This window comes from Ramularia collo-cygni (genome assembly GCF_900074925.1).
Source record: "Ramularia collo-cygni strain URUG2 genome assembly, contig: RCC_scaffold13, whole genome shotgun sequence".
Lineage (NCBI taxonomy): Eukaryota > Fungi > Ascomycota > Dothideomycetes > Mycosphaerellales > Mycosphaerellaceae > Ramularia > Ramularia collo-cygni.
In genome coordinates, this window is record NW_019716267.1 from 875,625 (window position 1) to 901,061 (window position 25,437).

At 52.3% G+C, this 25,437-nt stretch overlaps 13 protein-coding genes; 8 read left to right on the plus strand and 5 right to left on the minus strand.

Moving 5' to 3' along the window:
* Window positions 1-483: 483 nt before the first annotated feature.
* On the plus strand, window positions 484-1,168 carry RCC_08258 (uncharacterized protein; the record flags this gene model as incomplete). XM_023773509.1 has 2 exons in its annotated part: window positions 484-745; window positions 798-1,168. The coding sequence occupies 2 exons, from the start codon at window positions 484-486 to the stop codon at window positions 1,166-1,168; spliced, it is 633 nt and encodes a 210-aa protein (XP_023629277.1).
* An 816-nt stretch (window positions 1,169-1,984) lies between these two features.
* Window positions 1,985-3,316, minus strand: RCC_08259 (related to IFRD domain protein; the record flags this gene model as incomplete). The annotated part of the gene is made up of 1 exon (XM_023773510.1): window positions 1,985-3,316. One exon carries the CDS (start codon window positions 3,314-3,316, stop codon window positions 1,985-1,987), a length of 1,332 nt encoding a protein of 443 aa, XP_023629278.1.
* A 1,224-nt stretch (window positions 3,317-4,540) lies between these two features.
* Window positions 4,541-6,030, plus strand: RCC_08260 (probable Probable arabinan endo-1,5-alpha-L-arabinosidase A; the record flags this gene model as incomplete). XM_023773511.1 has 9 exons in its annotated part: window positions 4,541-4,601; window positions 4,655-4,865; window positions 4,919-4,944; window positions 4,999-5,150; window positions 5,240-5,412; window positions 5,466-5,592; window positions 5,648-5,698; window positions 5,767-5,878; window positions 5,972-6,030. 9 exons carry the CDS (start codon window positions 4,541-4,543, stop codon window positions 6,028-6,030), a joined length of 972 nt encoding a protein of 323 aa, XP_023629279.1.
* A 1,236-nt stretch (window positions 6,031-7,266) lies between these two features.
* RCC_08261 (uncharacterized protein) lies at window positions 7,267-9,003 on the plus strand (the record flags this gene model as incomplete). Its single annotated transcript, XM_023773512.1, has 1 exon — window positions 7,267-9,003. The coding sequence occupies one exon, from the start codon at window positions 7,267-7,269 to the stop codon at window positions 9,001-9,003; it is 1,737 nt and encodes a 578-aa protein (XP_023629280.1).
* Window positions 9,004-9,223: 220 nt separating this feature from the next.
* On the minus strand, window positions 9,224-10,882 carry RCC_08262 (uncharacterized protein; the record flags this gene model as incomplete). Its single annotated transcript, XM_023773513.1, has 1 exon — window positions 9,224-10,882. The coding sequence occupies one exon, from the start codon at window positions 10,880-10,882 to the stop codon at window positions 9,224-9,226; it is 1,659 nt and encodes a 552-aa protein (XP_023629281.1).
* Window positions 10,883-12,261: 1,379 nt separating this feature from the next.
* RCC_08263 (related to integral membrane protein) lies at window positions 12,262-12,913 on the plus strand (the record flags this gene model as incomplete). XM_023773514.1 has 4 exons in its annotated part: window positions 12,262-12,333; window positions 12,403-12,640; window positions 12,699-12,791; window positions 12,846-12,913. 4 exons carry the CDS (start codon window positions 12,262-12,264, stop codon window positions 12,911-12,913), a joined length of 471 nt encoding a protein of 156 aa, XP_023629282.1.
* Window positions 12,914-13,266: 353 nt separating this feature from the next.
* Window positions 13,267-14,511, minus strand: RCC_08264 (uncharacterized protein; the record flags this gene model as incomplete). XM_023773515.1 has 3 exons in its annotated part: window positions 13,267-14,003; window positions 14,063-14,103; window positions 14,162-14,511. 3 exons carry the CDS (start codon window positions 14,509-14,511, stop codon window positions 13,267-13,269), a joined length of 1,128 nt encoding a protein of 375 aa, XP_023629283.1.
* A 253-nt stretch (window positions 14,512-14,764) lies between these two features.
* Window positions 14,765-15,119, plus strand: RCC_08265 (probable mitochondrial import inner membrane translocase subunit tim10; the record flags this gene model as incomplete). XM_023773516.1 has 2 exons in its annotated part: window positions 14,765-14,868; window positions 14,930-15,119. The coding sequence occupies 2 exons, from the start codon at window positions 14,765-14,767 to the stop codon at window positions 15,117-15,119; spliced, it is 294 nt and encodes a 97-aa protein (XP_023629284.1).
* Window positions 15,120-15,390: 271 nt separating this feature from the next.
* RCC_08266 lies at window positions 15,391-17,104 on the minus strand (the record flags this gene model as incomplete). XM_023773517.1 has 2 exons in its annotated part: window positions 15,391-16,280; window positions 16,333-17,104. 2 exons carry the CDS (start codon window positions 17,102-17,104, stop codon window positions 15,391-15,393), a joined length of 1,662 nt encoding a protein of 553 aa, XP_023629285.1.
* A 1,208-nt stretch (window positions 17,105-18,312) lies between these two features.
* RCC_08267 (uncharacterized protein) lies at window positions 18,313-18,858 on the plus strand (the record flags this gene model as incomplete). XM_023773518.1 has 3 exons in its annotated part: window positions 18,313-18,370; window positions 18,433-18,740; window positions 18,793-18,858. The coding sequence occupies 3 exons, from the start codon at window positions 18,313-18,315 to the stop codon at window positions 18,856-18,858; spliced, it is 432 nt and encodes a 143-aa protein (XP_023629286.1).
* A 1,047-nt stretch (window positions 18,859-19,905) lies between these two features.
* On the plus strand, window positions 19,906-22,378 carry RCC_08268 (uncharacterized protein; the record flags this gene model as incomplete). XM_023773519.1 has 2 exons in its annotated part: window positions 19,906-20,094; window positions 20,348-22,378. 2 exons carry the CDS (start codon window positions 19,906-19,908, stop codon window positions 22,376-22,378), a joined length of 2,220 nt encoding a protein of 739 aa, XP_023629287.1.
* Window positions 22,379-22,729: 351 nt separating this feature from the next.
* On the plus strand, window positions 22,730-23,974 carry RCC_08269 (uncharacterized protein; the record flags this gene model as incomplete). Its single annotated transcript, XM_023773520.1, has 1 exon — window positions 22,730-23,974. The coding sequence occupies one exon, from the start codon at window positions 22,730-22,732 to the stop codon at window positions 23,972-23,974; it is 1,245 nt and encodes a 414-aa protein (XP_023629288.1).
* A 243-nt stretch (window positions 23,975-24,217) lies between these two features.
* On the minus strand, window positions 24,218-25,310 carry RCC_08270 (related to enoyl-CoA hydratase/isomerase family protein; the record flags this gene model as incomplete). XM_023773521.1 has 3 exons in its annotated part: window positions 24,218-24,638; window positions 24,694-24,967; window positions 25,040-25,310. 3 exons carry the CDS (start codon window positions 25,308-25,310, stop codon window positions 24,218-24,220), a joined length of 966 nt encoding a protein of 321 aa, XP_023629289.1.
* Window positions 25,311-25,437: the final 127 nt, after the last annotated feature.

Here is a 25,437-nt window from a genome sequence, read left to right on the forward strand (position 1 = left end):
AGCTGCAACCTCCATGGATCATGACCGGATATTAGACTTGCAGCTGTTTTCGGCATTACTACACCAACACAGAACTGCTCACCGGAGGTGCCGAGGAGACCCACAACGCRTTTACTCTGATCTCCCCCCAACGCTGCACTACTTGCACTGCAGCTCGTGCGGAGCCCTGTCGATTGAAACTGGCCCGGGGAGCTCACAGATGTGCTTGACAGTCCAGGGTAGGTATACTAATTCCGACCATCTATTGGCTTCTAGATCCAATCAATCGACCATGCAAAGTGTAATAGGCCACCTTACCTTACTGACTACATTAACCGACGGACAATCGGAACGTCGCTGTAAGTCGTTGTCTCTAACAAATATTGTGGATCGGCTGTGGCTGTCACAAGCCTCGGTTTGAATCGCCCTGGCATCTTCTCAACCTTTTCGATCCTCCTGTCACTACTGTTATACATTTTCGAGTTCAATTGCAGATATCACAACATGACGAAAACCAATGGATCCACCAACGGCGAGACCATCGTCCTCACCACCGAATCCGAATACCCCCTCACGGTCAACGGTCTGCAAGACATAGCAGCATTCGAGCACACCGAAGCTGGACTTAGCTTGGTATCCAAGATCTCCGCATCACCTGGAGCCCACTTCGCATACATCACGAGCCATGCGCCAATGCCACGTCCATCATGGAAGACCATTCAGACGTCACCCACCACGCACACGGATCCACGCAGTGCTTTGCTCTGTCAGTAATCCTGATGAGATCTGCTCCCGCAAGATGCCTAATGATCGTACAGACATGAACCACAGCTGTGCACCATCCGTAGAAATACATACCTACAAACCCGATGCAGACGGAAAGTACCCATCCGCTCCGCCAAATGGCGAACTCAATGGCGAGAGTGCACACCTCCAGAGTGCTGGCCTTGCCGGCGAGGTCGTTGTCTCCAAAGACCGAGGCATTGAACCTGGTGATGCTCTAACATTCTTCTACCCCAGCACGGAATGGAAGTTTGACCGTCCCTTTGAGTGCCTGTGCGGAGCTCCAAAGGATGTGTGCCTCGGAACAGTCCAGGGAGCTGAGCCTGTCGACCCCAAAAGACTTCAGAGATGGTTCATCAACGATCACATTCTTGAGATGAAGCAACAGCAGAACTCCAAGAACTAGAGTAGAGGCGAGATGGAGCTGCAGCGTGTCCTTCAACATGAAAAAATCTAGCGGATGCTTTGAACGTGTGCATAGCAGGCGTAGGTTGTGAGCGGTTAGTGATATGATGGCACTATACCCGACCTTTCAACAGGAAGGAGCATGAAACATTGTGTTCGTTCACGCATGACTTGAACTTATATACATAAAGAATGGAAGACCAGAGATGAGGTTGTGAGATCCAGCTTGTTTCGCCTGCCTATTTCGGATGGTTACCTTAGATCCTTCAGGCGGCCTCCTTCTGCAGCAACGCCCTTTTGCAGTTCATTAACCTATGTTCTGCTCGTCGCCAGTAGGGCCCACCTGGTCTCCAGCACTTTCGCACCTCAGGAACTCGTTGGTGTAGTTTGGCGTGAAGTCCGATATTATATAGATCAGCCGTGGTCTCCTGATACATCACAGTAATTTCGCAGCTGATAAAGTCAACACATCACACATTATCTCCAGAGCGAGAAGTTGGGGGAAGGGAAAGTAACAACAATGAGAAATTGACGTTTATCAAATGGTTAATGCGGAAATCCCAGAGTAATCATCTGGCGGGACTGTATGTAATGGCAATACATTCAACACACCTTCTCAAGGATACATGCAATGAGCACGCAGCTACCGTATGACCGATGGCGGGGCAGATATTAATGGGACTGCAAATTAACTCGTACTATAAGAATGCTAGATCCATGAACTTCGTCAATCCGTCATCGTCGTAACGCCATTTCAAATGCATCTCCCCTAAAAGCGGTCGATGGTAGGTACCTATCCAAAGCGCTCTCCGTCAATCTAATCATCCTCGATGATAACAGGCAGGCTGTCGAAGACGGTTTGGTTGAATTCGTAATGTATCAGGAATCCACCCTGAAGAAGACGCTTCAACCCATTCAAACGGTGAAGTTTCCACCACTTGTCAATGGTCATCTTATTGTTCCTCCCAATTGAAACCTTGAGCCTCGACCCGTATTCGCGGCCTTCATCGTTCAGAGCAGTGCTGTAGCGGGGACCACGGGCCGGCTTCTCGACTGTGGTGATGACATCCTTGAACGCGAGATGAAGATTCTTACGGTCCTTCTTCGAAATCCGCTTCGAGGACGCCTTGGCAAGTGCCTCGAGTTGCTGCTGAAGTTGGTGGGCCTGACGATAGACGGTGTATCGCTTCACCATGCGCGGCCCGGGGTTTCGCTGCTCGTCTTCGTCGTCCTTTTCGGGTTCCTCGTCGTCCGATTCAGCCTCGGTGTAGCTCTTCTCGTACAACAGCGCAATGTTCTCGCCGGCTGCAATCTGTACATTGGCATCGCTGCTTTCCAGCTGATCGACAAAAGTGTCCATGGCGGCTTCGGTCATGTCCTCCACGTCATCGAGCTGGGTGGCCAGAAAACCCCACTCCTCGAGGGCAGCGACGACCGCTTGGGCATTGTCAGTTTCGTCAATCACGGCACCGTCTGATGAAGCGATGTCGAGGAAGAACTCCATGTTYTCCTCCGTTTCCTCCTCGGACGCGCCGCCGTAGAAAGTAGCCACGCTTAGGGCATGAATGGCAGCGATCTTGGCCTCTGAGTATTGAGAATCGTTGATTGTGTTCTTGAAGGGGCCTGAGACAGCATCGTAGATGGTCTCGGAGGGGTCAGTGACCAGGATCAAGGCGATCAGCTTGAGTGCCAATACGACCTCCCGCTCACTCTGTCCGCTCTTGACAGACTTGAGGACGTTTGAGAGCAGCTCGCCGAGTCTTGGCCGGAGCTCCATCTGCGCGTAGTGTCGAGTCATGATGCTGCATACGCCGCGCATCACGTCTTCCCTGCCTTCGGTCGCGCTGCGCTTCCGATCACACAGCGCCTCGATGCGCTCGTTCAAATCCGCGACCCATGCATCCTCCTCGTCCTCGGCCTCCACCTCACTCGGCGCGATCAAGGCGTCGATGCTGTCCGTTCCCCACTGCGTGCCATCACTCAGCTCGCTCTCGTCGTCGGATACATTGCGGCTCGCGACTCGGGATCCGCGCCGCGATGATGCTGGTGAGATTCCCCGGCTGATGGGCGGAGTGCTCTCGCGCGTCTTCGACTTCTTCGACTGCGTCTTTCCGCTCTCCAGCAGCGCCTTTTTGCGCAGATCGTGCATGTTTGCGGTTGCCTCCGATCTTTTTCTTTCCCCTCCTCCTCGACAGGTAGTAAGTAGTACTTTGCACTTGGCGGTGTGCGGTGGCTAGGATGCTTTTACGGCGGATGGGCACTGTCGGTATCGGTTCGGAATATGCGTGTCTTTGTGGATTCCATTTAGAATTAGACGAAATGTCCGGCCGGCTCTCAAGGCGTAGCGAAGGTTTTATGTGCGTGCGAATGTTGGCTTTGGACGTGAGTTTGTGGAATTTATGGTCTCCAAAGGCGGCCCGAAAAGTCYCGCGACTTTCCCCCTCGATATTTCCCCTCACACCTATCTTTTGACATCTTCCATCTCCCTCTCAGTCTGCAGCGTCGCCCGCATCGGAATTAGATATTCATAATCATCAAAGGCCCACTTTTGCTACAATCTCGCGATTCACTGCCAAGGCACGGTCGCTAGGATGCTCGAGAGGACTCTGTGGGTCTGACAAACCTCCGCCGCAGAGAGCCAGCCGCTGTAGCTGCGGAAGCGCATGTCCTCAATGGACGGACGCTCAATAGCCAGAGCACCACACGTGACAGGCCGAGGTGCTCAGCCGTGGCGCAGAGCAAAGGTCTTGGCTGGCATCTTACTGACGGCTTTGGCATCTCGCATCGTTTACCTGGAGTCACGGATAATCCAAGTGTCCGGGGTATCTCGGTCTACACTTGCTGATGAGAGCAAGTGGACATTCACAGTTCAAGCCCGGCACGACTAGCATGCATCCACTTGTATCAGGTAAGGCTCCGCTATGCTCGCCCTGCTCTTTCGGGATCTTGCTCCGTAGTTGCATAATGCTCGAGCTTCACTGGACGACCTTCCAGATTCAACTCCAGCATCTCACTCATGCCGCAGCTAGGCCTGATGATATGGCCAGTCGAGGTTCCACGCCGGAGCTAGGGAACGTAAAGGCGGCTTTGACCAACACACACGAACCGCATTGCCGTACTCGACGGAAGAACGATGATCGTTTGGAGATCTGCCGGGTGAGAGTCCCTGTGAAACACAGCAGCAACACATGGACTTCGACTAGGCATTTCCTACCACTCCCCGTCATTGGTGGTAAATTGTTGATGTGAAGTCGTGAAACTTTGGAGCAAGCCAAAGCACACCAGCATATCATGCCGACCCGCTCACCTATATGTACATATAAGAGGAAGTATTTCACACCTCTATCCTTTCACTCTCTTGGTCAAAGCGAACATGTTATCAAGATACGCTGCTGTTTTGTTCGGCGCCTTCACAACGCTCGTTCACTCCTATGGTGAGACATTCGAGGGGTGTATACGGTCTGTGAGCCTGGCTAAGTCTAGGCAGCCAACCCCGGCGCGTGTTCAGGCGTTTGCACAAACACTCATGATCCCTCCATCGTAAAGAGGTCCGATGGCACATACTTCCGGTTCTCAACGTCGGGAGGCATCCAGATCCACTCCGCTCCTAGCTTGACAGGACCCTGGACGTTCAAATGCGAGATGCTCACCGGCAATGCGAAATTGACGGTTTCTGGGAATGATGGTAGCGATTTATGGTTAGGATGGTACTTGCGAACAGTCCTTGAATGGATGCTGATTGATCTGATAGGGCTCCGGATGTGTCTCTTGTCGATGGTACCTTTCCTCCGCGTGGGTCGTTTGTCCAACCCCTTCTAACCAATCTACCAGGCACGTACTATGTTTACTATAGCGTCAGCTCCTTTGGATCCCAGAACAGTGGAATTGGCTTGGCGAGCTCCACCACAATGGACTGCGGCAGCTTCAGTGATAGGGGCAGCGTCGGCGTAGCGTCCAAAACAGGCTCGGCATACAACGCCATTGTGAGTCCCGACGATCGCATTCGTTTAGACAACTGTGTGCAGATGCCTAACGCCCGATATCTCTGCTTATCTTTCGCTCTTCTTTTTAGGATGCCAACCTCCTGAACGACTCGGGCACCTTCCGATTGACTTTCGGGTCGTTCTGGAGTAACATCTATCAAGTATCAATGAAGAGCCCTCCGACCTCTGCATCCGGCACGGCAAAGCAGATTTCATTCGATCCATCTAGCACTCACCCAGAGGAGGGTGCATTCTTGGTCAAGTAAGCTGGAGTGATGCATGGTCACTTCAGCATGCATACTGATGTAATCTTAGATATGGTAACTTCTACTACATGTTCTTCTCCCGTGGCAAGTGCTGTGGGTACGATGCAAGCAGGCCGGCGGCTGGAGAGGAGTACAAGATCAAAGTCTGCCGTTCTTCCAAGCCCGACGGCGGTTTTGTATGTCATTTCATGTTTGTGGTATTATTTGAAGCTGCTGACAATTTCATCACAGGTTGACAAATCTGGCGTTGACTGCTTGAAAGGAGGTGGCACTGTCGTTCTCGTACGTCAATCATCAGGACATGCTCTTGTCTGTTTTTGCTTTGGAATGATGGCTGACCTCATCCCCAGGAATCACATGGAAACGTTTACGGCCCAGGAGGTCAAAGTGTTTACAATGATAGCGTCAATGGCTGGGTCTTGGCATATCATTACGTTGACACGACAATCGGATACGCCGATGGTAAGTTGGAGCGACGGACAGACGCTTTGAATGTTCTTCGAAGTCTCGCTCTGTCATACATTATGTTCCAACGTGCTGACTTCTCTTGCTTAGGTGATAAGAGATTTGGTTGGAACAAGATCAATTGGAGTTCGGGATGGCCAGTGGTGTAGTGGTTGGTATACACTGACATGCTGGAACCTGGGCATGAACAGGACACGAAGGTACAATGCGACAGTTTGAATACTTTCGCCGCTTTGCTGTGCGGTACAGATGGACTATCTCCGTAGTATCAAAAGAGTTGTCAAGCGAACGCTGCCTGCCTTTACGCATCTACCTACTTCTTGGTGTTCCTTCGCGGTCAGTATCGAGTGGAGGGTTAGGGTTGGGGTAGTGCCCATCGAACAAACAACTCTGGCTGTTCGGAAAAAGTAGACGCAGCGTTTGGAGTACTCAGGTGCGATGTGGAAGGGGTGCTTTTGAGATGTACATGGTCTCGCTGGCATGAATTCCGCATCCAATGGATACAGCTTCTTCGCAGATGGGGRCAAAATCGTTTGCCGCACGGCCACTGTTCTTCGCGATCAGATGAGCTGTGGGTGCAGCTGTACAAGGATTCTCGGGAAGCGCAGTATACCTCATATCTTCCGATGATGTAGATTAGATTTGAGACCCGGCAGTCTATACCGGCAGCATTCAGTGTCGACTTGGTAGGAATCGGCATCGGGAGAGACCGTTGGTATGGCGGCCAGCCGCCTACCAAATGAGAACTGCGTCACTCTTGAGAAGAAAAGCAAAGGCTGCTGGGACAGTGTAATATTATTTATCGCATGTGACAATTGAAGGTAACTTACTCCGTAGAATGGGAACAATACTCCGTAAAACACGGAGCCGAATCGGTCCCTGATGAAAGCTAAGACCACCCGCGTACTACATTTTCCACCGACTACATCGTCATCACTTTCCGCAAAGCAAGAATGAAAACCAGGAGAACAGAGCAGCCTTCAAATCCGCTCGTTGGCGATAATTCTTGCTCGTGCGTATAGCCTTGCGCCATGGCAGCGGATCCGCGGGACGCACCCGAGCAAATGCCTAGATCCAAGTCAACAATCTTGGTCTTGCTCTGGACTTTCACGAGGGTATTATGGATCGCTTTTACCCCAGCGGCCAACTCCTTACCGTTCAGAATTGTTTTCTTCCAGCCGCTGTGGGTGGTCCGAGGAAAATTCTCGCACGATACAACGTGGGTCCAGGATCTGGCGTTGATACTCCTCGTTCATAATGCCTATTGCCTGTGGACGGGAACTTGGAGTCCGCTTGCGATTATCACGACCATCAGCCAACTTGCAAGCAGGGATGGATCTCTGCGGACGTCGCTCTACATGTTCGGTTTACTCGTAACTTGTGCGATGTTCGCAGGCCTAATCGTCTATCGGGGTGGCCAACTGAACGAGTTGGAGAAGAGTGGGCTATTGCGTCAACAAACGACGGAAGAATCGTTCTTACCTCCCTTGCTCATCACGAGCAGAACCAACCATGCAAGGATAGTTCCCGAGAAGCATGCCTTCTCATACTCTTACCTGTTTGTTGGGGTGCCCGTTGGATTCCACGGCAGTGTCAAAGGTGTTTTGTCTGTTGATAGCGAGCATCCCGGCTGGTTCGACATTCGCTCCAAGGACTTCCTCTTTCGTTCCAAGATACAGCATGGCATAGGAGAGAAGTTGAAGCGTTACCTTCATGCAAACGGAGTTACCGACAGAGACTATGCGTTTGCATATCTTGTCACAGCACCTCGATTTCTCGGCTACAGTTTCAACCCCGTTTCTTTCTGGTATCTGTATGATTCCGACACAAAACTCAAGTACATGGTCCTGGAAGTCAACAATACCTTTGACGAAAGAAGGATGTACCTGCTGAAGTCCGGAAACGCAAAGACCGCCAACGAATATAATTCGGATGGCCTCAAAACGCTGGTGTTCGATACATGGGAGAAGGACTTCCACGTCTCTCCATTCAATAGTCGGAAAGGAACCTATTCTCTCAGAGCGATTGATCMGTTGGCAGCATACGAGAAGACCGGCCACGTCAAGATAGACAACACCATTGTCCTCCGTTCATCGAAAGACACTGCAAAGATCGTTGCTCGCGTGATGTCTGAAGGAACACCCGTGGACCCAGAATCGATAACGACTTTCCAACTGACCAAGTTCATCATTGGCTGGTGGTGGGTTGGTCTGGCGACATATCCTCGCATTGTCTGGGAAGCTCAAAGGCTTTTTTTCCGGCGCAAGCTGCACGTTTGGTACCGACCCGAAACTGCTCCGACCAATCTCGGAAGAAGTTATAGTAATGATGAAGAACGACTGGAGGTCATCTTTCGTGCCTTCCTTACGCACGTTGTCGAACGTTCCGACAAAGCACTCCGCGTCATCTATGAGCCGGCTCATAATGAAGATGGCGAGATCGTTCTATATTCCCCACGATTCACCTACGAAGAAGCACACACCAGCACGGTCACTCTGAAGGTCCTGACACCGGCATTCTACAGTCGATTCGTGCATTACGCTCACTCCAAAGAGGCTTTCGATAGAGAGAGTCTCGCAACCGACGAAAGGAATCGCACACTGGTCATAGAAGGCGCTCATGCACTCCCCATCTTGCTGGACGCCATGGAGGATATGAAGCAATCCGTTATCCCGCCGCCCCGAAGGCCCAAGTGGCTCGAGCGTCAACGATGGAAGCTTCTGCGAAGTCTACGATGTCCTCCAGCCGCTGCCAGCTACTCTTCCGAAGTGAGCAAGATCGATGAGCAAGACGCATTGAAGGATATCCGCTCATTCCCGCACTCCGAATTGGATCACTTCGTTCAACAGGATGCCTCGTATGTTGGACCGTATTGTCGGATTGTAATTAGGCTGTTTGTTGCTGAGCGATTAGTCTTTGGCATACCTGCTTTGCTCTCACTTTGGGACTGGGTAGTTCGAGTCATCCTGGTGTTGGTTCCCATGATTTACGCAGATCACGTCGATGTTTTTGACGATTTGCGGCCACGACCTCTCCAGCGGTCAGACATATACATAACCGGCGGAGCTTTTCTACTTGCCAACAATGTCCACATATGGAGTTACATCAAGGGCTGGGGATGAAGTTCTGGCAAACTGCATCTGATGGTATCAACTTTTGAATACAAAGAGACAGTAATTTGCGCCAAAGTAGAGCTGGCTGCGCCTGTCACTCAGACAAGCTCAATCCCAGCATCATCTCAAGTCATACAATCTTCTTCTCATGACCCAATGCAGTGATATGTCCTGCCTTCCTGCAAGTCCTGCTGTTCACTCTTCCTGGTTCTCACGATGCGATCTTCTGCTACTCCTTGTAGTTGATGTGATCAGTGTGGCGACGCTTGGCCGCCTGAGCAGGGTCAGGCCTGATATCAGCGATTGCCTTCTGCTGTCCCCTAGTCTGTCGTGGTCCTTTGCTCTTCAGCACGTCACCCAAAATGCCAGCTTCAGTGATGCCTTTAAGATCAAATCCGGGCGCCGGCTTCTTGTTCTTGCCACTGGTCTTCGACGCGGTGGGCCCAGAATTAGCGCTGGCGGCTGGTCTGCTACGCTTTCTCTTAGGCGATACCTTTGGGGTCGCCGTCGTATGCTTCGCAACAGCCTCTTCGTTCACTGGCGAAGATGTTATCTCTGCTTTGAAGTCGCGCAGAGACATCGCGACCGAGTCCTTACGCTCACGCTTGTCACTCTGGGGTGGGAATACAGCAGGCGGTTCAATTTGCTGGCCAAGCTGCTCGGGAGTCTCCGCTAGAATCGCCGATAATGAAATGTCGGTTAAAGAAGAGTCACTCTCTTCCACAAGCGTAGCTTTTGTCCCGTTGGCATCCTGCTTGGGAGGAATTTGAGAAGGCTCCGATGAGAGAATTGGCGAGTGATGTCTCGCCTTCTTGGCGGGCGCATTGAATGGGGATGAATCGTGCCGACTACGCTTCAAGTTCTTGGTGGCAGCTGAGCCCAGCTGAGAGTCTTCCCTGCCCATCGCAGCGACATCGATCGGTGGCTGTGAGACAGCTTCATGCTTCACAAGCACAGGCTTGACGGCCGCAGTGACCTGCTTCGCAACAATGTCACGCGAGCTGGACAGGTCGCGAGCTGCCTTTGAATGGCCCTCCGCGAGCAGCGAATCGACCTTGTCCCCACTCGAGCCATTGCAAACCTTCTGGAAGCCTGTAAATGGTGGGAGATCTCCCAAATCTCCGTTGGTAAGTTCTTGCTCCTCTTCGCGCATCTCTCCTTGCATGGACGATCTGTGACCACCCGTGGAGAAACCGACAGAGCTTCCTCTCACCGGGCCCTTCATATTGCCAGTGAATGGTAGAACAGGTGTGTGAGGGTGCTGGTGTTGTGGCGTCTTCGTTTCGAGCGTGATTTGAGGCGGCATCGCTGATGATTGCGACGGGGAAGCATCTGGTGACTGTCGCAAATGGGATGCGTCGTTTGTCGGCCACACTGGCAGGGACGGGCTGTGGTGTCGTTGCCTAGTTTTGGGCGAGGTGGAAGGCGCGGAGGCGTCGACGTCGACCAAGTGCGCCATCTGAACTGTCGGAGATGGGGATGCGTCGTAGGACATATGATCGTCGTTATCGCCGGACGGCTCGCGCTCCGAAGTGGGAGCAAGCGCAGGGGAAACTGCAGATGATTCGATGTCGAGCGCACTTGCGGCATGAAGTGATGGAGAGACATCATGCATCTCCAGATCGCTGTCGGGGTTCAGGGCCGACTTTTCGATCTCTTCCAGGTTCTCCATCATATCAACAAACTCAGCGTCGCCAAAATCAGGCCCAGGAGTTGTCGGTCGTGGCGGTGAAGCGCCGTAGAAATCGTCGATGAGGTCAAATACTTCATCTTGGGCCATGCGAGGAACAACAAACGAATCGGCTTCATCCTCAGCCCGGAACCTCGTGAAGGGTGTCGGGCTTATGTGCGCCTTTGACGGGGAAATGACAAACAGCCCGAGCGACATTGCATTCGCGGCTGCGTGGCGGATTGGTGTGGGTGATGCGGTCTTGAGATGTTTCCGTTTGGGTTTCAGTTGAAGATCGGTCGAAGATCTAGAAGCTGCGCGGGTCATCCAGTGGAGAAGTTCGTTCTCCAAAGTATCGATCGTGATGATATGGCTGCAACCCTGTTTACCTGCCGGGCGCCTCGACCGAAGATGGAGATGCTGGAGGAGCCAGTGGGCGACTAAGATTCGATGAAGAGTGATGGGTCAAGACAATCGAGCTCGATCACAATGCACCGAGGTAGACATGATCGCGCTGTTGAGGGAGCAGCTGATATGGGCAGCAAAAGCCTGCCGAATATGAAGTAAAGGTGCTTGCGTGAATGAATAATGACGAATGTGATATTTGCGCGGAAAAGTCCACTGGCGGAACATGCATGTCTTGCCTACGAGGTGAGACAAGCAGCACTCCAGCAGATGTGCCAACGAAGGCGATAACGATTCGCAAGGAGATTGGAGTATGCGCAACCTACAGCCTTTTCGCATATGCTGCCTGCAACGAGGATGATATGCGCGAAGTCCAGTGTCATCGCCTCACTGATTCGACTGCTGCAGCTTCCAGCATTCATACGCCCTGGTATTATTTTCATGCCTTGTGCCTCTGCACTCTGCCGATGATCCCAGCTCATATCTGCAGCATCTTTCCAAGCGTTCAGCAACCGCTCGACCTTTCCTAGTGGACATAGTACTGGTGACCCGCTCAAAATGGTATACAATTTGAGACCGAGCCAGACGTATCGGCAGGGGCACCAAGCATTCTCTTTCCCGTGTCGGTAGCACAGCAACCGCAGAATATTGAGGCTGGCCAGCAGACGATCTGGCAGTGTGTGAGCTGCGTCGCTGTCTCGTGTTGCCGTGCTAACTCACAGCCATAAGGACACCGACAGCGAATCCCAGAGTTGGCCCAACTATCTTGACGTGACAGGGATTCTGATCAGTGCCGCACTGAATACACAGCGGAAGTGGTATAAAGCCGCAGTCTGCCATGCTGTTCGGCTCTTGTTTCGATGGTGCTGAGATTCGGGTGTGTGGAGAGGCTTATCGAAGTTCGCGGAAGCTGTTCGGAGCTGGTACGGAGTATGGATGTGGAGGCGTCAGTGACCTTGATGAAAAGGTTGTGACGGGAGCGTATGAAAACAGTACGCCGCCATTGCGACTGCCCGGTTCGTAGATGTGACGATCGTATCGATCCGCTGAAGGTTTCAAGGTTGGTGACGAAGCAGACCAAACAATTCACCCATGATGCCGAGCCGGGCCAGCCGGTGAAGCTTGCGCGTGTTCAAACGACACTTCACTTCGCGTCAACTACAATCAATAGCGCGCCATCCAAAAATCACATAATGGATCCCGATACTCCTTCACAACCAATTTCTTCACCTTCAATATGGCGCTGGGTTGTGGGCTTCCTCATGGTATTGTCACTCGAACCCCTGATTCCACGGAGTCTTCACACATATTATCCCACTCTCTGACAATATCAGGTCGGAGCATGCTGGGGACTCACCACTCCGTTCATGAGAAAAGCTGCCGTTGCCAGGGACAAGCAGCCACAAGTAACACGGCCATACTTGACGAGTCCCAACACGCCCTGGATAAAGAAGAAATTTTGGGGAGTGCTATACGCTGTCATTGATTTGCTGAAGAATCCGAGCTACGCTATACCATTGCTTTTGAACGTCACCGGCAGCGTCTGGTTCTTCCTCTTGATTGGTCAAGCTGGTGGGTCGCAATTGAGTTCCGCCATCATTGCTGCAACAATCTGACACTACGCCTCCAGAATTGAGTCTAACGGTACCGATCACGAATTCTCTAGCATTCTTATTCACCGTGCTGGGGGAGTGGTGGGCGGATGGTAAGGTTATATCGAAAGGTGAGCAATGGGAAGTGACCAGCTGTAATTCTATTATCGCTAACTATTTTCCAGACACCTGGTTAGGCATGGGATTTGTCTTAGGAGGCATTGCGCTTTGTGTACATTCTAAGACAAGGTAGTTCATATTCTGTATCTGGACTAGATTATTCGAACAAAAACCGTGCCCTTAAAGAGTTGAAGAGCAGCTCCCCCCGATGAGAAGTTGCGAGATTGCAAAGACCAGGACACTCGAACAGGCTCTATGGGTCCGAAAAGAGACCGCCGCCAGAGCAGGGTCGTTACAACGCGAGCATGAAAAGAAGCAGCCGGCCTCGGAGTCGTGTCTTCGATTTCCACACAACGCTTGTGGTTTTGCGATCCGAACCTCGAATCGAGGGATCGAGAAGATCGCTTGAAACGGAGTCGTCTTGCCCCATACTCGTAAGCTTCGTTGAGAGTGTCAGGCAGCAGAGACGGAGTAAGTCACATGTATTTACTCAATTATGGGCCTCCACATCTTGCGACCCACGAATTTTACAACTCCATCATCGGCCATGACTTCATCGGCGAGCCTACCCGTGACAATGCTGCGCTCGTGTTCGCGGCCCAGGACATGGAAAGCCTCCCAATCTCCGGTCCATCGTGACGCTCCATTCTCCTTGCGGAAGCCAGAAAGTGTACGGTCCAGAGTGATGAACCAGTGTCGCTGATGAACGGACCCTATAGTGTTGAAAGAACCGGGATATGCATTGTTAATACGCATCACCTCTTCTTCATCCTCGGAGGCCATCGCAGCCTCAATGTTCTCCTTCTCGTTTTCTTCAGCATTCTCATGGACTAAGTTCACACTCTCCGAATCGCTGCCACTCGCCAGTAGCTTGTCGGACTTTATGATGCGCCGTCGTTTTCGCTTTGGCTTTCGAGGTTGTGAGCTCCGATCGTCATGTGATGGGAGTCTCAAAACGACTGTATAGTTTGAAGGTAAACGTGTGCCGTGCAAACGAAGACGTATGTGTCGGCTCTGGAAAGCCGCGAACAACCTCTCGCTTTGAGATTCTGTTGAAGGGTGGACTTCTTCCTCAGACATTTCATCATCGGTTRTTGGTTGCTTTTTTACCGGACGTTGTAGTACCTCATATTCTCCAGTATCCCATATGAGCAGGCTGCCAGTGGCATGTGATGCTGATTCTRTCAAATTATTCCAAAGGTTGTGCACTCTTGTCTCTATACCTAGATTCAGGTATCGGAGTCAGCATGTGTGCCAGAGATCAAGACGCTCTGTCACATACCGATTCGATTTGGACGGATGCTGTTCGGGTTTCCAGGCAGACTGCGCTAGAGTCAGCACTTCGTAGATACCTACCCTTACTACGCAGAGCGCCACTAACCCATACGGAATGGCGAACGATATCGTGCTGGTCTCTGAGAATTGGATTCTCAGATCGTAATGTACACCAGCAATTGGATGATCGTGTTGGTGCACTACGAAATGATTACCATGTTGATGCTGATTGCGCGTGTACAGATCTTCGAAGTCATGAAGACCAATTCGCGGACAATCTATACTCGGACGTGCCACAGCAGAGAGTCTTGTCACAAAGTACGATAGGTGATCTCCGATCCTGGCCTTTCCTGCTTCGATGGCAGCAATACTTGGCTTATCCTCATCATCGTCCGTTGTTCTCACCCTTCGAGTGGGCGGCGGCGAGATAGCTCGAGTGAGGGTATCCAGACGCATTCCCGATCATGTTGAAGGAGTTGTGATACAACAACGTCTCTGTAATGGTCGATGGAAAGGCAGAAGAAGTAAAGTAAAGTAAAGACAAGGATGTGAAGTGCATCTCGAGCTAGAACTGGAGATCCGACAAGCTCTGACGATCTCCAACCAAGAAGCAAGCACGAGACATCAACACGGCCATTGCCATTGCCAGCACAATCGCACTCTTTCTTACAATCAACCAATCGATCAGCCCAACGAAACTCTCCACATAATGTCTTTCTCTCTTTTTGGTGGCGGACGGCCTCAGCCTTCATCGGCGGAGAAGATCGCAGCAGCAGAGGCGGAGATCGAGATGGTCTCCAACATGTTCAACCAGTGCGCGCGCCTGTCAGGATAGCCCGAGTATATTATAGACGGCTGACGATGGAGAACCCAGACTTGTCGACACATGCACGAAGAAATGCATCCCCAACAACTACCGCGAAGGCGACCTCAACAAGGGCGAATCCGTCTGCCTCGACCGCTGCGTGTCCAAATTCTTCGAAGTCAACATCAAAGTCTCCGAGAAGATGCAGGGTGAGGCAAATCAGAGACAAGGCGGTGGCGGAGGCATGTTTGGCGCATAATCGATGCACGGCGAGACGATGCGACAAGAGCGAAGCGTGAACTTGCAGCGTGCGCTGGATGATGACAGTAGCCAACACGTTTAAAAGAGACGAATTGTGGAGCGGTGCATGTACAACACAAAATGCGGAGTCCGGACGAGCGAAAGCATGAGATTCGTTACGTTGGATTCAGTGTACATATATGGATGGTACTACTCATGATACCCATTTCTCTAAAAGGGCTGCCAGCCTGGTATTTCGCAAAACGCCTTCTGATCATCCCTGTTCCCGCTCAGAAATGCTCCTTCCAGAACTTGAACTTGACATCCTTTGCAGTGGCCTCCTTGCACGCGCTCTTCACCTCTCGCGCAGCCACATTAGGACCGCAGAAGTACACTCCGACGTCCGTTCGACCGCGTTTGTCCAACCCGTCGATGTAACTCTGGTTTAGAATGCCTTCTCGCATTCCAACGAACAAGCGATTGAAATCTGGCCGACCAAAGTTGGTGCGGCTAGCCAACTCTGTCAGAGGGTCCTTTTCTGTGCCCACGGAATTCAGAACAATGTTCTGTGCGGTATTTACGTCCATCTTCTGGGTGAGATAGGTGTGGATGCGTAAGAACTCTGTCTGGCTTCCAGCGCCAGTCATGCTCATGCTCTGCGCTTCAAGACTTGACAGAAGCGCCTGGAACCATTCAAAGGAGGTTGTGTCCTTGCAGATCCAGATGAACTCGACTCTTCGAAGCCTTCGTGGTGGATTTGGCTGCAAACGCATATGCCAGATGTTCTTCAAGATGGCTGCCCAGGGTGTCACGCCAATGCCGGTACCGATCAGAATGGATATCTCATTATCGAACACATCTTCCGCTGGCGCTCCATATGGGCCGTCTATGCGGAGCTTGGGCATTTCCTGTCCGTTCTGCAATGCAACCTCAAACATGCCATAGGGGTCTAGCTCGTCGTACAACTTCTGCTGCTCTGGACCAGCGCCCAGTGCGTTCGCTAGCGCTCTGGTGAAGTCGCCCACCTGTCTTACGTGGACGCTGATGTAGGGATCAAACGGACAAGAGGTGATGGTGAATGGATGCCATTGGTTCCCGCTGATCGAGGGCACGTTCAAAAAGAGCCATTGTCCGGCTCTATACTTCATGCTTGGTTTCCGGAACTGGATCTCGACGGCCTCTGCGAAGTTGTTAGCTTCCCATATAGGTCTTGCTGCCTGGAATCAACCTACCGAATGGGTGCTTGACGACCTTGATGATCTCTGTCTCTCGTCTTGACCTGATCTCCCGCCATACTCTTTCGCACAGATAGAGTCCTCCTCCAACGAGTTCCCACCGCCAGCCATTATACCCAATACAGTGAGTCCAATACTGCTTGGCGAATGGAGAGTGCGGCTCCACGCTATCACGAACAAAGCAGCCTGTAGCATGGGTATACATTGCCAGAAAAAAGGGGATAAACAGGTGGTGCGTATACCAAAACGTCTCATAGCTTTGCTGACGGATTTTGGCGTGGGATGTTGTATACATCAGCAGCATGCAAAGTAGCATGACATGTCCGGTAATCCCGCCGGCTTGGGTGTAATGGATTTGCACGGCCGCCTCTGCCCTGATCTGTGATCGTTCTACGTTGAAGAAATTCACGTAGTGTGCAGCCGTATGTACCATCGTCCAAAGGAGCATGCTGTAAGCGACCTGTCGGTGGAACCATTGGCTTTCGTCCAAGGGCAGCCATTTTATCTTCGGCCGAATGACTTTGAGAACGTTCCGGCACATAGGAAGAAGGATCAGCAGAACGTCAACTGTTAGACATAGTCCAGCTCCTCGAGACATCCATACGCTGAACTGAAGTGTATTGAGGGGTGCTAGCCTTGGATCCCGAACCTGTAGCCACCATCCTAGAACGAAGAGGAATATATGCAGGCCATGGAAGAAGCTGTAAAACATAATTTTGCCCGCAGTGAATTGTGCGGCCAGCCATGACTTCCTTCCTTTGACTGCCATGTTGTAAGATGTTGCAAGTCTCGAATATTTTCCAGGGTGGGCGGATCAGTATTGAGGCTTGTTGTTTTCCTACGACCGATCCATGCTGAATCGTAACACTTCTGGCTTCTCTTGRGGAGTCCTGTGTGAGTCCAAGAAAACAACAGTCAAGGATGATTTAGGTGCAGCAATTGAAGACTTTCGAGAGGCAAAAATTACAAAGAAGCGTCTGTCACCAACCTTCGAAGTTACGCGCCTCTGGCGCCAGGGCTCAGAAGGGTCGCCTTGCCGAGTCAGCGACTACGACTGCCAGGAGCGCTTCGAGCAAGCCCGTTCCAATGCAAAGGCTTCGCCAATTGATGAACTGGCTGTGCTTCCACAAAACGAATGTGTGCCGGCATGCAAGACGAGCAGCTGCCAACGTTGTAACCGCCGGCGCTAAGGTGTGTCTTGGCGCATAATGAGCCGTCCATTGGTCGGACACTACCGGGATCTCCTACCGTCTCGATCCCACGAACACTTCGGTACACTTGCTGTGCCACAACATTGCAGGTTCCAGTGCATACGACCTTCTCAATTGGATGGATTTGACGTCCTGTTTCTTCGTTGAAGTCCAGAGTACCTTCGCAACAACTTTCATGCAGTCCGACGTCAAGACGGCGTGTTTAGGCACGATGCGACTCGAAATAGACTCGCGAGTGGACATCAGTTACCGCAGCCAATCGTTATTCAATCCAGCCATTTCACACATGCCGTGCATCCAGGTTAGCTCTTTCGACGACTTCATTCGTTGCTCCCTCGGCGCGTAACGCATGTTAGCATGCAAGCACTTTGCCCACCGCATCTTCCACGCAGCATGTGCAGCGCCAGTTTTGGCGACGCCGGCGTGATGGTCAAGCCATTGCAAAGACGGTTCCGCGTAGCCTCCATCTCTCGTCTTTGGTGGCGTTTGGCACTCTCTTGGCCAGGTGCTGCTTTCTGACTTTTAACACATCTAGCGAGTCCCCATGCTCGATATTCAAACATCTCACTCAGGTCTGGCCCATGGGACTGACATCTGGTTCCCTACCACCCTACAACGTACAAACCTCGATCGTACTCACCTACTTTCTCTTGGGCACATATACGACTGACTGCTTCCCTTGACAATGGTAGATACACCTTGTCGACGGTAGCCGGAAGCACAACCTCTGCTGCGTGCTGCTCAAGGACTGGGGCGTTTGCGCACAATGGGGAAGCTGATTAAGAACCACTGGGCTCGCTTGATCTGCTTGACAGCAGCGGCATGTGAGTATCAAAAAGCAGGTTGAGGGGTTGCAAGACTGATAATCCACTCGTAGACCAGWTAGCTGCAGCACTGGAAGGATTCTTCTGGCCTAAATTCTTCTTTGACTGGCTTACCAAGAACTTCGATGGCGCTGTTAAACCTGTGCCCATACTACAAACCATCAATCTTGTCATTGGGATTTTGACACTCGCATACGAATGGCCACTGAAGTACTTGGCCGGAACCTCGATCCAGCGGAGTATCGAAGTGCGGCTGATGTGGCTACCGCTGGCCAGTTTGTCGAGCGTCTTGATCTATCAGGCGACCAATCCGGCCATTTACTATCTGATCGGATGCATTGTATACTTCTGGGCGTACAGCGAAGGCGAGGTAGGTGTTGATGAGAAGGCGACTTGGGAGCGAATGCTAACGCGAAGCCAAGGTTGTCTGCGCAGTGCCCTGGACATTACCCAAGAGAGCAGATCGAAGGCGGATGGAGAAGGCATGAATGAGATTACGATACCTATTTGATTTGCATAGCGGCATTGCGCGGTGACACAGCACGCAGGGAATGGCATAGCCCGCCGGCAGGGACATGGAGTTTTACGCTTGACACGACCTGTAAATAAATAGAATATTGCATGTGAACGAGACCGACGCCCGACGCCTTTACATCTCAGGGTCGAATAAGCTTCATCAAATGTCATTTGTCTTTGTGTATTCTACCACCTTACATCTATCATTCATGTCAACACCGCTGTTGCCGAACCGCTCAAGGTGCGAAGCTTTCTGATGCAGGCGTGGTGAACGGCGTGAACCAGAGCGTACAATCTTATTGATATGCAATTCGTCTACATCACACGACAAATTGCCTCTTACGAATGCTGAAATGTCCAAATCAACGGCCTCTCATGTCGCTAAACGCCTACTGACGATGTAGGACCCTCGTCGATAGATCTCGCAAGATTGCGCGGGAACGCCATTCGCATCGTCGACTTCCCAATTCAGACCATTTCACCACATTCGTTCTGCTTGTAGGCATCGCTCATCAGAATTTCGTTATCGACAGCGGTGGGTAACAGGGACGGAATTGGGGACTCCGAACCACTGTCAGGACTCAGGAAAGACGGTTCCTGTCCCTGGCCTGACGCCATTCAGGCTTGTTCCCTGCTGACATCCTCAGCGAGCGGTGGCGTGGTCTGGGGAGCTGCATGATGAGTCCATGACTGATGTCAAGACACTCGTGCGCGACTGTGAGCCTACCACACCRCCCAAGCGTGCATCTAATAAGCAGAGCAAGGCGCATAAGCATGGCATGATCATGTGGTAGAGATGATGAGCTAGTGAATGAAGTTGGAAGTGGCTGGACAGGGCCGATCGCCGCGCCGGTACTCGTACGTCGCAAACATCACAACAACACCACCTGATAAAGTTGTCTCCCCTGTGTTCCTGGCACCATGTTCCCGTTTCTTTCACGCACGCACCAGTCGTTGTGAAATGAACGTCAATACATCCTCTGGACTCGGACACGACACTGGGCAACGGCGAAGSCGCTATGGACGACRATGAATCCTGGGCGCATACCTTTGTCGCCGAGTATGCAAGCGGCAGACCCAACATTCCAGTAGCACAGCGGACGGCAACCTGCTGCTGTGGTAACGCATCGTGCGCCTATCTGCAACACACTACGAGCGTATTGGAGGGCTTGGAGCGGGATGTGTGCACTGCCGCGACTCTAGGAAAGGTACGTTCGATATTCCCACCATCAGCCAGACGAAAGCGTTGCGACAGTTGGCAGAACGCTGTTGCTGTGGAGCACGGCTGTTGGCAGTTCTCAGCAGTGGACGCTGCTGCACTGATAACCGTGCACGCTGTTGAACTGTGCGTGGCGCGTGATGGATCATCCATCGCCCATACATACGATGCTGTCGCCGCACCCACGTTCACCGATGCACTCTCCGACCTCAGGCATGTCGACGCTGACGTTCTCTCTGCAGGCGCTGCTGGTCCGCCACGAGGCGTACATTGCGGACTCGGAGAAGGAACGGAAGGAGATGACCGTGTACATAGAGACACTGGAGTCAGAGAAAAGAGAGCTGGAGCAGCAGAATGCGTCCGCGATTCAAGAGAACCGTGGTCTTCTGGATCAGCTCGAAACCCTGAACAGCGCCGTGGCCGAGTCAGACACCCAAGTCACCAACCTGCAGGCCACTCTCCGCTCCACCCAACAGGAGCTGCACAAGCTGGCCAGTCTGGCAGCACGCACAGAGCATCTGGAGCAGCAACTGGCAGACTTCGAGCGTGAACAAGCATCGTGGCAAGCGACGATCGTTGAGAAGGAAGGTGCGGAGAAATCTGCTCTGCGTCGTTGGCAGCAGGCCGAGCGGACGCTCTCCAGTCTTCAGGAACAGATCGAACGTATTGAGCGTGAGGCCAAGGAGGAGAAGGAGCGACATGTGGAAGTACTTGGACGTATGGAGCGGCGTCATGCTGTCGAGAGAGAACTGGATTCTGCGGCTGGGAGGCTGAAGGGAGCGGCGGGTGTAAAAAAGGTGTCTCACGAACCCGGCCAGGTCAACGTTGTTTCGCACTTTGTGAAGGACATCTTGCAAGACAATGCGAATCTGCAGATGGGGATCGTCGAGCTGCGAGATATGTTACATACCTCAAACGAGGAAGTAGAGCATCTCCGCACTCAACTCTCGGTTCACCAGCCAATCGAGGCGGACTCTACAGATGTCCCAGAAGCCACTCCCACCGCTCGGCGACCGCATCTCAAGGAAGAGATGCGTAGGGCAACATCTCAGGAGCTTCACGTCCATCACCATTACCACTCTCCTTCCACTCCAAAATCTGGTGGCACCCTGAGGCGTCCGAAAAAGAAGCGCTATGGCTCTCTCACATCCGGGCAGTTCACGCCTTCGTCGGGCACGAGTACACCACGCTCCTACTTTTCTCCCGGAACGCCTTCAAGCACGGCAGCCATACTCTCTCATACGGCCGCAAGCTTACCAGACATTACTCCCTCAAATCAACGCTGGTCTGTACAGTCAGGCCAATCATACCGGTCCATGCAGATGTCATCGGGCCCTAGCTCACCACACTCCACCAACCGGTCGTCGTCCATGTTCGATCGTGTGTTCAGTGATGCTGGCCAAGATTCATCGCGTCCCACAACACCAGACACGGAAGACCCTGACTCGCCATCCCTAGATCCTTCAGTTTCGAAAAGATCTTCAACAAGCTCATTCCTTGCGCCACGCGCATCCTCGTCCCATCCAAACCGCCCTTCGCTTGGTTCGATCCTCGACATCAGCACCGAGGATTTGCGAGCCATCGAACAACAGCAGATCTCCGCTGTGGCAATTCCCGAAGAGGATGAGCTCGCCTGGGAGGACGCTAGCACACCATCTCGCGGTCACGATTCGAACACTACCTCTCCGCTTGCGGACGAGCTGGCAAACGCTTTCGAGCACCGCAAGCTACGGCGCGCCACTTCCCATGAGTCAATTGTTTCATTCTCTGGCATGGACATTCATACTTTGCGGTCTCGACCGTCACAACTCTTGACGCCATACGGCGCACGCTCTTTTACTCCTCAGGCTGTGCTCAGCGATGCTACCGCGCACGCATCGCGGCCAGCGGTGCTGTCACGGTCTCTGAACAGTGGGCACAGTCTTCTTAGCGACATGGCACCTCCAGCTCAAAGATTACCAAGCGGAAAGCAGGGCATCGGGGGCAAAGTTGGTGGCTGGGTGTTTGGGCGATGGGGAGCTTCTCCGACCCCAACGGTCAGCGGGGCCGTTGCGACTGTACCACCGAAGCTCAATCGTACCGCCAGTGTGGCCTCGGGAAGCACGGGTAAGTCTGAAGACCTACACGCCACGCCAAAAAAGCCGAAGCATCGGCCGCCTGGAATCAACCAAATGGGGCCAATATGTGGATTCCCTCCCGAGATCAGGATTCAGCATCCACCTATAATGAGTGGTCTAGATGCAGACGCTCTCAAGAATGTGCTGAGTGAATGATGGGGATCTCTATATTGCATCAGCGCTGGCGTTTTACTTTTGGATGATACCCCAGGCGTAGCATTCATACATTACCTTACGGCCTTTCCATATGTACGGAGTAGATACATCGAAGTCAAAAGGGTTCTTTATCTCTCACGAGGCAAGTGCACATGAAGTCAGTTCGTTCTTATCTCACATCTCATCTAAATTCTTATGAAGTGAAGTTGCATCAGGAAAATAAGGTATGATCGGCGAATCACATGAAGAACTCTAAATCGCGCTTAGCATCGGCCCGCTCACTTGCTTCATCATCCCCACGAACTCCTACCACATACTCGATACTTGATGACAAACATCAACGATGAGATTATGGAGCTCGATGTCGACGGTCCATCTGCCGAGGCAAACGGCTTGCGGACGCCAAATGAACCCAACATGAATGACGAGATGGAAACGGAACTGACGGAGCTCGTCAATGAGCAGCAGTTCGAGCCACCGGACGTCTCTCAGACACAGCAGTACCTGCAGGCTGAGACAATCTCCGCACAAGATGTCAACGACTGGGCCAATCTGCCCGAGTTGCCAAGACGGCAACTTGGATTAGCTCAAACAATCACCAATATCTACCGCTCATCATTCACCATCCTGCTCCAAGCTTGGAATTGCCCTCCAGCGGAATGCATACCCGCAGAGCTCCGCACGAGAACACCATACTCACTCGGACTGGTTGTGCGCCTAGCCGAGCTCGCGCTGCTCACTCGAGGATGCAGGGATCACGCGCATACGATGCTTCGCACATTAGTGCAAGACAGGTCCGCAAGGCTGGCAACACCGCCAAATTTCATCGTAGTAACTGGAATGGCGAGGGGAATGCCTCATAAGCGCTTTGTGGAGCACCGAGTCCAGGAGTACGTTGGGGGACTAATGATTGACGACGTCGAGATAGCAAAGGTCCAGTGTATGACTACACCTGGCTATCAGCCTGCTAAGATTCCTGCCGAGAGCCGCGCAGATCGAGCCGCCAGACGAAAGAACCGATCCCACTCATTGCCTCCAGGCCAGGATGCAATCTCACAGAATCAGAGACCACACTACGAAGCGCACGTGGGCGATGGCGCGCGAGGCCTCGAATGGTTCAAGGAGCAGCATAAGCAGCAGCGGTCGATCAGACCCGCAATTCGGGGTAGGGGTAAGAGAGACAGAAAGCGGCGAGAGGAGATTTTGGGGTCTCGCCCGAGACGGTCAGTTGAAGAGCGTGCATCGAATGGCAGTCCGACGGGCGACGACCAACAGATGCAAGACGCCGCAGCCAGTGAACAGATGGGGGACTCGACGCGCGTGTCGTTCACGTCTTCGCACCAAGAACCACCTAAGGACCAAACTCGAAGACGACAGAGGAAGCCAAGATCTGCCAAGCAACGTGCTAAAACAGTCGATGGGTTCATGGCCCGCATTTTCGATGGAATCAGCATGGAGAACGGTGGGGAGCCGAATGATGGAGGTCGGCAGGCGATCCAAACTCCAGCGTTCCTGATAGCAGAGCAACAAACCAGTGACAAGGCGCTGCCATCTGAGCGTTCCGGTCTGCCTTCGTCGCCAAACGGCACAGCTTGAACGCTGTTGCAGCCCGGCCTCTGTCTCTTATCCACAAGACCATGACATTCGCATCCTCGACATTACGCGGTTTGCGATCTCGGGGCTGTGCAAGGCGTATAGGTTGATGTGCGAAACTTCAAACTAACGCAGGAAATATGCCTGCATTAGCCGAAACAGCTCGAATGCGTCGAAGTTGAGTGGGAAACTGCTTGTACTGCAACTTATGATACCCATTTATTCAAAAGTGATGCCTTTGCCGCATTACATCTTTGCCTTGAACTTGTACCCTTGACCAACCGGACGGTTCGCCGTACTTTCTGAATGCCACCAGGGCCATGCCTGAGGTGCATCGTTCTGCATTGTGCCTTGGAAGTTGACCTGTCTCTTTTGCAAGAAYGCCTGTACTCCCTCCTTATTGTCCTTGCTGCTGAACATCTCGTACACCAACTTGCTGTCCAGTAAATGTGCTCCCTCGGGGGTATTTGGGTTTCTGTACATCATCTCCTTGCAGAGATGGATGGAAATACCACTGCAATTCTTGACAATCTCATCGGCGAGCTCGAGTGCACGTGGGAGCACAGCGTCAGGTGTGGGGAGTAGTTCGGTGAAGAGATCGCTGTACAGACTGTGCTTTGCAGGGTACGTAGCCCCAGTAGTGCAAAGGTGAAGTGCTTTGGAGTAGCTAGGTGTAGGAACGGGTCAGCAGGGTTCTCTTGGGCATCAGCTCAACCACATACCCGATCAAACGAGGCAAGAAGAAAGATGAAGCTGCTTCCATGACCAGTCCTCTCCGTGCAAACACAAATCCAATTTTGGCATCCTGATATGCGATACGAATGTTCATGGGCAGTGTCATGGTAATGCCCACACCTACAGCGCTTCCGTTTAGTGCGGCAATAGTTGGCTTTCGGCATCGATTGATTGCCATGGTGACTCTGCCACCACCATCACGGTGGTCTCGGTTTGACTCTTCTCCGCCTACGAAGCCGGTCTCGAGGTCTGCACCTGCGCCTGCAAGGGAGGGAAAGAGAAGTCAGCACTCGCAGTGGGCTTCCAACTGTGTATTGATGCGGCCAAACATACAGAACATCTTGCCTGAACCTGTCTGGACAATGCACTTCACACGATCGTCAATGTCGAAGAGAGTATATGCGGTCTCGAGCTCCGCCATCATGGTTGGTGTAAAGGCATTGACCTTGTTCGGTCGGTAGAGGGTCAATAGTTGGACTGGAGTGACCTCTTTCGACGACTCGGGCACGTTGGTGACGCGAATCTGTGTGAATCCCAGGTCTGAATATTGCTTCGGAATGGGTAGCTCCTGTACCTCTGCGGGTTGGATGTACTTCGAAGCCATTTTGTGATGTGAGAGTCTGAATGAGAGCTGGGGTGTTGAAGGTGAAGACAGTGAAAGTGCAAGTACGGTAAGCTTCAATCGACCTACACGTGCAGACTGAGAGGATATTGATCTCTTGCTTGTGAGC